This window comes from Drosophila ananassae, chromosome 2R (assembly GCF_017639315.1).
Source record: "Drosophila ananassae strain 14024-0371.13 chromosome 2R, ASM1763931v2, whole genome shotgun sequence".
Classification (NCBI taxonomy): domain Eukaryota; kingdom Metazoa; phylum Arthropoda; class Insecta; order Diptera; family Drosophilidae; genus Drosophila; species Drosophila ananassae.
Window position 1 is genome coordinate 11,028,714 of NC_057928.1, and position 10,875 is coordinate 11,039,588.

Consider the following 10,875-nt stretch of genomic DNA (forward strand, 5'->3'; position numbering starts at 1 on the left):
CATCGTTAAGTGGGCTGACGTGCGCAGTGGAACAGGTTGCCGCAGCAGCTTGCCGCTTGCCGCATGCCACATGCCAGACCGCCTTGAACGATGGCCAACTCCCACCGCCGCGTCAGCTTATGAGGGAATTGCTGGCCATGCCAATGTCAAAGCCAAAGCCAATCGCCATCGATAATGGCCAAGTCTCAGTGGCTGGTTGAGGGTCAAGAGTCAGCGGGTGGAATGTGTCCCGACACTTGACCCTTAGGCAGTCAAAGCTATAACAAATAATTACATGCCAGGAATCTCACTAGTTTATAAATGTACAATATATAGTATGAAGATAATTTTATACATTTTTTAAAACACGGCTCGCATACAATTGAAGAGCTCTCCAAGGTAACCCCTTTCTACGAACGAAAGTCCGTTGGAGTATGGAAGTATGGTACGTTGGAACTATAAAAGAAATTCATCCTCAAAGAACCGTAGAAAGGCTGCAGGTGCATCACCAGAAGGACCTTCTGGCGAGAGTTCTTCGGTCTCAGTGGTATCCTCACTGGTTGTCGGCGCCTCCGTTGAAGTGGTTCCGCCCCAATCTTTGATCATTTCACGGATGGAGGAGTATGTTCCGTGTACTAGGATACAAGTGCCAACGATAATTAGTAGGATGTCCTTTATCAACTTCCATTTCAGTTTGCCGTAGTCGTACTCCGGAGGATAGAGCAGACAAATCTCCATAATGGCCGGGAAAATTAGGTTCAGCAGGGAGATGCTGAAGGCCCCCACAAGGGAGAGCAGGGGTCCAAGGTCTGGGAAGGCGATGGCGTTTATGGTGCTCACCACAACGAAAATCACTCGCACGATGTACTCCTTGATTTCGGCGTGTTTTAGTTCACCGGTTTTGTTCCAAAACTGGTTCATAATTATATCGATTACCACATAGCCGCACAGGGGATAGGTAAAGAAGATGGCAGTCATAATAAATCCCTTCGAAACTTGGGCAACTCTATGAATAAATCTCAATTAATCCGAGCGATAATGAAGATTTTTTTTTTGGGATACTTACGTTTCCTTGATAGGCAGATTGAGGGTTATACTTCCGGCGATTTCGTCTCCATACTTCCAGTAGCCCATGACGCCAAAAAATACATAGGATATAACGACAACCACAATGGCAATGTCCAGGATTCCAAACCATCCGATGTACTTTTCAGGGTGCGCCATTTTGGCCTCAATAGCCAACATCTATGGGGCAGGATAGGTCGTGAAAAAGGAATGGAAATCCAACTCCCAATCTTGAGTTCAGGATATATTGACTTACCACTCCCACAGAGGTGATTGAAAACAGGGCTATGCCAAAAAACAGTGGCAAGTACTCAACTTCGCCAAAGAAAACGGCTCTATCAGTGATCGGAGGCAAATCCTGGAAGAGGTAGTATATGATGCAGGCGAATCCAAGGTAAATGAGGATGCTGGCCAGCAGGTTGAAGGGTACGAGCCATTTGAGGGTACGGATCAAAAATGGCGGTATCATCAGTAGCCCGACAATGGCCACATAAATTAGCAAATTCATCTCTTGCACGTAAAAGTCAATGAGCTGTTTAGCGTTCTTGCTGACAAACACGAGGTACACAACACACACACCGTAGTGTGAGGATATGAGGACAATGTAGACGATAATAGCCCCCGCCTTGGCTATTGACCGGAAACACTTTGGACCCTGGGCAAGGGAAAACTGCATAGACAACGGGAAAGTGCAGTAGCCCATTTGTTGGCGGCGAGCACATTCAATCATGCAAATAATCTGGAAAATGGATTCTGAATTATAAAAGTTGACTTGCACAAAATTTTACCATTAATTGCATGCCATGGATGAGCATGAAGGTGACGAGAACCAGGAGGATAGTCCCAAAAATAATTCCTGCATAGTAAAATGCCAAAGGCAACGCCAAAATACCAGTTCCTACAACACACTTGAGGAGTGATATGAAAGCACCAAAATTTCTTCAAGAAATATCAATATCAGAATCATGTTGACTTTAGCCGGAATATATAACACTTACGACAATGGAACTTCAACATCGCGATGCTCGTAGGGATCGTAGCCGCCTCTGAGTGGAATAGAATTATGGTTATTATCGTTTTCAATCAATGGACTTTACTTTCTTACTTATCAGCCATTCATGTAAATTTTGACAATATTTATGTGTAGCTTGTATGTACAAGTTAGTACAAATGATAGAAAAACCTTGGGCTTGACTTAAACATGTTTGGGAATATATGACATTATTTGAAAAGCTATAAAGTAAAAGCGAAAAATTTTATAAACTCTAGAGCAGAATATTCAAAATGATTGCCAGTCGTGGCTTTTTTAAGGTTAATAGTCTGAAAGGACCAATAAAAAGTTAGTTGAGATTTGTCAGTTCCCAGGACAAAATGCACAGCCACATTGGCATATATTCAGGAGCTCATCAGTGGGCAGTGCAACAGGTTGTTGCATCAGCTTGCCGCATGCCACATTCCCAATGTCCACAAAAACTAATGCTATGTTGCGGTTTATATTATTTATTTAAAGGATATACCTTATAAAACGCTCCAAATTTTTACAAATAAATGTCGAAGACCATTTAAAAATTACATTTTATAACTTATCTTGCACAGTTCCCTAAAAAGGGGTACACATCTTCTTTCCAAGGACAAATTGTCAAGATAAATAAATAGGAGAGAATGTCCGTTATTAACTTTTCCTTGAAGGTCCGTTGGATGTCTCTCATAGAGATATATAATCCGCAAAGAACCGAAGAGCAGGTGGTGGCTGATTTTCTTCCATGGGAGCCTCTGACGGGGATTCGTCCGCCTCAGTAGTGTCCTCGGTCGACGGCGCCTCCGTAGTTTGATAGATCCATGACTCGATCATGTCACTGATGGCCACATAGGTTCCGTGGAATAGGATCACAGTGCCAATGATAATCAGCATGATGTCCTTTATTAACTTCCACTTCATTCTGCCGTAATCGAACTCTGGCGGATAGAGTAGACAAATCTCGATCATAGCTGGAAAAATGAGATTCAGCAGCGAGATACTGAAGGCCCCCACAAGGGAGAGCAAGGGTCCCAAGTTTGAAAAGGCGATGGCATTAATGGTGCTCACAATAACAAAAACAAATCGCAGGATTAACTCCTTGATTAGAGCATGCTTTAGGTCGCCGTTTTTGTTCCAATAGTGGTTCATAATTATATTGATTACCACATAGCCGCACAGGGAGTAGGTGAAGAAGATGGCACACATAATACACCCCTGGGCAAATTGGGCAAGACTACAAGCAGAATCGTAATTTAGAAATATTCATTAGATTTTAAAAAATGTGGTACATTTTATTAATTGCAAACTTACGGTTCCTTCGTAGGCAGATTGATGCTCAAAGCCGGTTTTATATCATCTCCATACTTCCAGTAGCCCATGACTCCAAAAAATATATACGATAAGACGACACACACTGCGGCAATGTCGAGGATTCCGAACCATCCAATGTACTTCTCTGGGTGCTCCATTTTGGCCTCAATGGCCAACATCTATGAAACAGAATTAAAAACTTTCAATGCAATAATAAACTGCAATCGGAGTAGAACTTTAAAGCATAAAAAGGTTTAACCAATTGCTTAAGATATTCCCCTCAAGAACCCTTATTAGATTTTGAAAATTTGAACTTACCACACCAACAGAGGAGATTGAAAACAGGACAATGCCAAAGAAAAGGGGCATTTTTTCAATTTTTCCAAAGAAAATAGCTCTCTCAGTTATCGAAGGCAGATCCTGGAAGATGTAGTAAATCATACAGGCAAATGCCAAATATTCGAGAACGCTGGCGAGCACGTTGAAGGGAACCAGCCACTTTAGTCTAGTTATCATAAATGGGAAAATCAAAAGAGCCCCAATGATGGCTATATAAATCGTCTGATGTAGTTCTACGACGTTGTAGTCCATTATTTCCTTCAGGTTAAGGCTCACGAACACAATGTACACAACACATACACCGTAGTGTGAGGATATAAGGACCGCGTCGCATATTATGGCACCCGCCTTGGCTAAGCATTTACAGCACTGGGGACCCTGGCCAAGAGCGTACTTCATAGTATCCGGGAAAGTGCAGTATCCAATTTGAAGGCGCCGTGAACATTCAATCATGCAAATAATCTAGGAAAAAGATTCTGATTTTGAGAGTTTACTTCTACAGACGTTTCGGTTTTCACTATTTTTTCGCGTATTTTAATTTTGATTTAAATATTGATTTGAAAGTAGAAAGATCACACATCGGATATATATCTTATAATATAATATATAAAGTATAAATCACGCTTCACGTATTAAGTGATTATTTCGATTGGAAATGGGACTAACAAAAATGTGGAAAGTGAAAACCGCAGCAGGCCAGATAGAATCATTTACCAACAATTGCATTCCATGGATGAGCAAGAAAGTGATGGTTACCAGCATAAAGATTCCAAAAATTATTCCTGCATAATAAAAAGCCATAGGCAGAGCCAAAATACCTGTGCCCACCACACACTTGATGAGCGAAATGAAGGCACCAAAATTTCTTCAATAAATATATAAAATAGTTCAGAGTTAATTTATACGAACAAAAAAATTCTTACGTCAATGGATGTTCTACTTCTCGATTATCATAGGGATTATATCCGCCTCTGAGGAGAATAGCAGGATGGTTAGTACCCCTTAGTATCAATGGACCTCACACTTACTTATCGGCCATTGCAGAAAATTTAGAAAATATATAAAAATATACAGAGTACAAGAGTATGAATAAGTTGTTGTTTCAAATGAAATAGTAAACTGAACATGACATAATTTGCTCAGAAATAAACTAAAACCGTAAAAAGGGAAACCGTTGATTCAGGACTTGTAGAGTGACTACTGTACCGGCCACACCGCCTGCGAGACCCATGAATATAAACGTTAACGCCCGAAAGAGCAAGATATAGCCAGGCCCATATCCTTCGACATAGCAGACGCAGAAGTCCACGATTCCGGGAAAGATTAGACCCAATTGTGCCAGGCAAAAGGATCCGGTTAGAGAGAGAATCAATCCAAAATCCGGATACTCAATGGCCACCAGCACCGAGGCAATGACCAGGGCGATCCGCACAAGCATTTCGGTAATCCTGCCGGAACCTTCCTCCAAGTTTGGCTCTAAATAGCCCTTCCAAATGATGTCCACAGTCACGGAGCCCTGCAACGCGTAGCTGAAGAATATTCCCAGAGCAAACATGGCCAAGACCATCTGGATAAGGCTAAAAAAAAGTATATCGTGAGTGGCATTTCTTGGATTTTAGTTGAGCTTAGAAACTTACGTATCGCTGGCGGGTAGATCTTGTAATATGGAATTGGAGGTGTTCTGACCAAACCGCCAATAGCCCAGGAAGCCAAAGGCTGCATAGAAAAAGATAACGAAAGCCATGGCTTGATTAAGGATGCCACAAGGACCCAGATAGCGCTCAGGAGTTCGCATGTTACGCTCCAAGGCAAGGATCTAGAGAATAAGTTTTAAACAAAATATTCTATAACATAAAGCATATTAATTTACCACTCCCACAGATTCGATGGCAAAAAGAACAGTGCCAAAAAATAATGGCCAGGTTTTCAGGGGCCGAGTAGCAGGGATGTCTTCAAAGCTTGGAAGATCTCTGACAAGGTAACATACAATTATGGAAAACCCAAAGAATATCAGAATATTGGCTATCAAGGCGAATGGAACCAAGTACTTGAGGTTGGGAACCAAGAATGTCAGCACCAACGGAAAGGTCAGAAGAGCCATGTATAGCCTTTCATCCAAAAACCAAAAATGCAGATCCAGTAAATACTTCATGCTCTTGGCCACAAAAATAACATATACACAGAGAACGCCAAAGTGATAGGTTCCCAAAAGGATGTCGACTAAGTATCTAATGGCTTAACAATTAAAACTAAAAACTTAAAGGTGATTTCAAAAAACCAACCCCAAAGGCTTGGCCGCGAAGTGCAGACACCGAGGTCCTTGGCTTAGGGCGAATTCCATGGTTTTTCGGTAACTTAGATGGGGGTTGCCATGGATCTTACCCAGATGATGAATATGCTGAAGCTAGATGAGTAAGAAATCAGTCTCAATAGTGGGCTGGAAACTAAATTTTTTTTACCAAGACATTCATGGCATAGACTACCAGAAAACTGACTAGAAATGTGCTGACTAGGCCAGTAAGCCAACCAGTATTGTGAAAGGCACGAGGCATGGCCAAGCAACCTGTGCCAAAGGCACATTTTATCACATTTATAAAAACTTCCGAGTTTCTAAAAATATTTAAATATTAAAATAAAGAAAAGATATCATACAAAAGTACTACTTACGACATGGGATTGTCTGGATAATTAATGTATGCCACAGCTGGTCTAAAAGAATAAACCAAGTTAAGAGTCATAAAAGAGCCTCCAACCCACACACGCTCACCCACCTGAAACTCCTTTCGACTCCACCCAGGAGTCGCCTTTGGAAGGATAACTCCTGCTCCGGACACCGGTACTTACTCTTGATTCTTGGCATCTTTTAAAGAAAATTGAATCCCTGGAAAGGGAATAATTTCTGTTTCTTTTTTCGAGAGGGGAAATCAACGCCGACTTTGGTCTGCAATTATGCAAATGTGGATCACAGATCCCTCGGGTTACGGCTGCCGTTGAGATCTCGCGAATCTGGGGCTGGGCCAGCTTCCAAGAAGGGTGGTGGTATTAGCATGGCCCTGAGCGGCGACTCTTTCCAGGAAATCGCTCTCTTCTGAACAACTTTGTTGTGTGGGCGTTTTTCGCCAAAGTTAAAGTCAAAGCCAAGGCATGGCAAGGCAAGGAAAAAGGCAATGCCAGTGGAATTCGCTACCTAAATTATGCAATTGCCTTGGGGCAGTTGGGCAAACTAATTAGTGTGGCCAGTACTGGCATTTTTCAATGGGATACCTGGCCCCTCCCCACCCACCTGTATTGGCACCTGGTCATAAATTCTCCACCGAGGGGGAAGGCACAATCTACAGTTTCTAGTTAAGACTCTTTTTATCATTGTGTGGGGCCGATTCCCGCTGGTTCTCCTACCTTTTCTTGTCGGCCTCGAATCGAAAATGCAAATTTTCTGCCGCCCCGCGTCCATGACAGGTAAGTATTCGTCTGGGGCCAAAAGTCAACTAAGCATTTGTGTTTGCCTAAGCCTTGGTTCTGCGATTAAATTGCACTTGTTGCCGGCCTTAAATTCTTTTGAGTAAATATTAAAGTGTACGTTTTTTTAAGGTACTACAAGCAAAAGAAACACTAAATCCGGAAGAACCATGCCTGAACCATTAGAATCATTCCAACCACCAGAACAGGTGAACCTGGTTATCATGAATTATTAAATTTTCCACTCTGAGAAATGGGAGGAAACTATTTTTAAATGGGTCTTTTAACCCATTTTTAAGATTCAATAGATATTTTTGGTTAGATACCTTTTAAGACTTCTAAACGCTGTAATATACAAAAATATCCCCCTTTTTTGTGCGTGTAACGAGTGAATGGTTAGTTGCAGCTTCTGCTACTGTGGCTGCCGTTGATGTTGCAGTTGCAGTTAGATGTGGCGCATCATTAAAGTGCAGACAAATGGCAGCGCGGCATGTGCGGCACATGTCAAGCTGCACAAGCTCTGGCAACAGGTGAAAATGCTGGAATTCTGATTATCCGCTGGTGGTTGCTGTTGTTGCCACTGCCGCTGCCGGTGATTGGCAGCAACTTAAACTGTAACTTTCAACGATTTGTCGTCGTTGTCGCTGTCGTTCTGGCTGTTTCTTTGGCTGCTGCCACTTTGATGTTTGGCCACAAAACTATCGGCCAGACAGTCGGCAGAAAAATGCGCATAATTATCTGCCTGCCAGCCGCATGCCCCCTGCCTTCTGCCGCCTGCCAGCCTGTCCGCTGGCAACATGCAACATTGGGTGCAACATTCCAGACCCTGCCACGCCCTCAATTCAATTTACAGCCGGAAGTGTGGGTGTATACTTATTTGATATACATTCCCCACCCGCCGCCCCAGCCTCGATTTCATGTTCTCCTTTCGCGAACTCATTTGCTGGTTCATAAATCAAAAATCGCAGCAGCAACAGCAACTCCCGCATAAAAAAACCGAAATCAACTGTATGAAAAACGCATTTAATGATTGGCGAGCACAACAGCGAACGACAAGCAGCAACATCGAACAACAACAGCAGCGGCAGCAACAGCAACAGCAACAGCAACAGTAACAACAACAACATAATAGGCCCATCTAGAGGCAACATTCACAAAACCAGCAAAAAGTGGGAGGATGCAGTGAATTTTCTGCCCCAAGTCCGCTCTCCTTGTTGCTGCCACCGGATTGTGATGGTTTTTTTAATGCCATTTGTTGCTGTTGATGTTGCTGCTGTGCTGCTGCTGCTGCTGTTGCTGTTGTCGGGCCGTTTGCCTTTTTGGGGCCCGTGAGGCATTCGCCTAAGCGGCAGGTTCCTGTCTGCCCATCCCCATCCCCATCCCCATCCCCATCCAAAACTCCTCCATCCCCATTCCCCATTTCCAAGCCCACTACTCCACATCCCGAATCCGGGGAGACGTTGACTGCATTTTTAAGCGCGCTCCGCGCATAAAATAAAGCCAGATTGCAGGTCTTGCCTCGGGGCCATCAGCCTCCTTCTGATGCCTTCCTTTTTGAATGGGGCGAGTAAAAGTGCAGGATGCTTTGTTGTCCTGCCCTCCAAACTGGCAACCTGGCAAGCGGGCAAGCTGGCAACTGGCAAACTGGAGCTCCACCGCCGCTCCGGCACTCGGAAGAGCTTCTGCAGATACGGCAGCTAATTTTCGATGGGCAACAATATAAAAACAACAAAAAAAGAATGGGGCATCTTGGAGATCTGGGAGCGATAATGATGCAGGTTAATCATTAGCCTGGTACGTGTATTATGCGATTATTAGTTGGGAAGGGGATAACCCCCCCGGAGTCGATTTTAGGTGGGCGTTTTGCTTTTTGCATTATTCAGTAATTTCCCATTTCCGTTCGGATTTGTTGCATCTACATGGAGCCAATTTGTCAACGCGGCAACATGCATATGCAACATGTAAGTTGTCAGCGTTTTTTAAGAATCAATTGCCGCCCAGCAGCGGGCTAGAAATCCGATCTCCATATAGAGTACGCCTTCTCCGGCTGCCGTCTGTCAGTTGAGGAGAAAAAAACCCCTCCGGAAATCTCCATCCCCGGCTTGGGGGGGGAAAAAAAAGTTATGTGACCACCTAAGTCGAGCGAAAAGGCGGCCTTGAAAGGCAATATCCAAAGTACTTGGCAAAAATCATTGCAGAATTTAAATGAGCCACACACACAAACATATTTTGAGGGAAAAAAGCTGGCCCAACTGACGTGCAACATGATTTTGTAGGCGTGCAACATGCGCATGCGCAACAGCCGCAACTTTATCAGATTCTGCGCTCTTTTCAGCATTATTTCTGTAATTTTTTGTTGTTTCTGTTGCGCCGGCATCTTGTTGACTGTCAATTGTTTGGTGGGCGTTGCAGCAGCAACTGGCAGCCAGCAACCAGCAACCAGCAACTAGCAACCAGCAACAATAGTTTGCAGCCAGAGCAGCAATTGTCCCACAGTCTGTGAGCAGACTTTTGGAGCTATATCAATGTCAACAGCATTATCACACTGCGCTGTCAATATGCAAATGCCTGGAGCAAACCCAGAGCAACAGCAACAGAAACAGCAACAACAACTGCACTTGCCAGTCGAAGTAGCAACTTTAACTCCAACAGTAACAGCAACATTCTCCGCCAGGCAGGGGAAAGAAAAAAGACAAATAAATACTTGTTGCAGGCGATTGTTTTCCCTGTGTGCGTATGTGACACTCGTTAACACGAAGCGAAAATGCGCGAAATGCGATATTTCACACGATTTATGCACGGACAACGACAAAAGTTGCAACTGCAACGTCAACAGCCAAAGCCGCAGGAGCAGCAGCAACATTAGCCAGGCCGAAGACCACACGCATTGCCACAAGGTTCTTGCCAGGGGAGAGGGGCGGCTTAGGTTGCTACAGGAATATGAAATACGCAGTAGTAGATCCCAAGAGCAACCCTCCATTTGTTCAACTTAATTTCGAGTCCCAGGAATACCAATTGGAAAGTGAGAGGCCCTGGTTTGCTGACAACTTCAGTTGCAACAGGAGTGGAATTTGTGGCCAGAATTTGCGAAAAAAAAAAGAAAGGTTACAACCAAACTGATAAAAAACTGATTAGACTGTTGGCCATATCGTAAAAAGTTGCAATATTGCTGTCAGCTGACAACATGTTGCAAGGAAAGCCAGTTGTATGGGTGCACCGCTTAAGGAGTAGGAAGCTGATTAGCCAGATCAGAGTTGGTAGCTCGGGCTGCTAATGGCCAAGTGACTCCGTTGAGATTTATGCGTTGCCAATTGGCAGCATCAACATCTGCCCATATACATAATTGAAACGTAATAAATTCTGCGATGCTTTTCGTGCACAATTAGCGACTACTACTCCGAATGCAACTGCGACTGCGGATGGTGGATGGTGGATGCAACTAACGACAATTGCTGACCATTTTCATGACTCGCCGTCGATTATTAAATAAATAATTTCATAGCCCGGCTGCGTTTGCTGGTTTTACAAGCTGTAAAGTGCGAAATCAACACGCTTCATGCCAACTAGAGATCTCTCAGAAGCCCCATTCCTTTCCTGATCCAGTGTCCACCGACCACTATGTTAGTTGTCAACACAAATGGCAATCGGCGTTGATAAATTGTTGCTGCCTTGGGCCAATTATAACCGTCTTTGGGCCTGTCTCCATA

The 10,875-nt window shown here is 43.7% G+C and overlaps 3 protein-coding genes across 3 annotated transcripts; all 3 read right to left on the minus strand.

The window, feature by feature from the left end:
• Positions 1-270: 270 nt before the first annotated feature.
• Positions 271-2,291, minus strand: LOC6493493 (glutamate transporter polyphemus). Its single transcript, XM_001957823.4, has 6 exons — positions 2,150-2,291; positions 2,043-2,090; positions 1,833-1,983; positions 1,301-1,783; positions 1,046-1,224; positions 271-985 (listed from the first exon to the last, which is right to left on the minus strand). The coding sequence occupies exons 1-6, from the start codon at positions 2,158-2,160 to the stop codon at positions 436-438; spliced, it is 1,422 nt and encodes a 473-aa protein (XP_001957859.1). The 5' UTR covers positions 2,161-2,291; the 3' UTR covers positions 271-435.
• Positions 2,292-2,528: 237 nt separating this feature from the next.
• LOC6493492 (glutamate transporter polyphemus) lies at positions 2,529-4,880 on the minus strand. The gene is made up of 6 exons (XM_001957822.4): positions 4,741-4,880; positions 4,636-4,683; positions 4,427-4,577; positions 3,692-4,174; positions 3,374-3,552; positions 2,529-3,296 (listed from the first exon to the last, which is right to left on the minus strand). Exons 1-6 carry the CDS (start codon positions 4,749-4,751, stop codon positions 2,750-2,752), a joined length of 1,419 nt encoding a protein of 472 aa, XP_001957858.2. The 5' UTR covers positions 4,752-4,880; the 3' UTR covers positions 2,529-2,749.
• LOC6493491 (proton-coupled amino acid transporter-like protein CG1139) lies at positions 4,863-6,678 on the minus strand. Its single transcript, XM_001957821.4, has 7 exons — positions 6,484-6,678; positions 6,380-6,421; positions 6,172-6,322; positions 5,995-6,116; positions 5,583-5,940; positions 5,350-5,528; positions 4,863-5,289 (listed from the first exon to the last, which is right to left on the minus strand). Exons 1-7 carry the CDS (start codon positions 6,570-6,572, stop codon positions 4,863-4,865), a joined length of 1,368 nt encoding a protein of 455 aa, XP_001957857.2. The 5' UTR covers positions 6,573-6,678.
• Positions 6,679-10,875: the final 4,197 nt, after the last annotated feature.

Bases quoted from the DNA above. Each gene is read 5' to 3' on its own strand.
- LOC6493493 (XM_001957823.4), bottom strand. The intron at 1,225-1,300 runs GTAAGTCAATAT...CCTGCCCCATAG, and splicing joins CAATCACCTCTGTGGGAGTG to ATGTTGGCTATTGAGGCCAA. The intron at 986-1,045 runs GTAAGTATCCCA...ATTTATTCATAG, and splicing joins AATCTGCCTATCAAGGAAAC to AGTTGCCCAAGTTTCGAAGG.
- LOC6493491 (XM_001957821.4), bottom strand. From the start codon at position 6,572: ATGCCAAGAATCAAGAGTAAGTACCGGTGTCCGGAGCAGGAGTTATCC. The intron at 6,422-6,483 runs GTGGGTGAGCGT...TTATTCTTTTAG, and splicing joins GGAGTCGAAAGGAGTTTCAG to ACCAGCTGTGGCATACATTA. The intron at 6,117-6,171 runs GTAAAAAAAATT...TTACTCATCTAG, and splicing joins TCTATGCCATGAATGTCTTG to CTTCAGCATATTCATCATCT.
- LOC6493492 (XM_001957822.4), bottom strand. The intron at 4,175-4,426 runs GTAAATGATTCT...TCTTTTTCCTAG, and splicing joins TCCATGGAATGCAATTGTTG to ATTATTTGCATGATTGAATG. The intron at 3,297-3,373 runs GTAAGTTTGCAA...TTCTGCTTGTAG, and splicing joins AATCTGCCTACGAAGGAACC to TCTTGCCCAATTTGCCCAGG.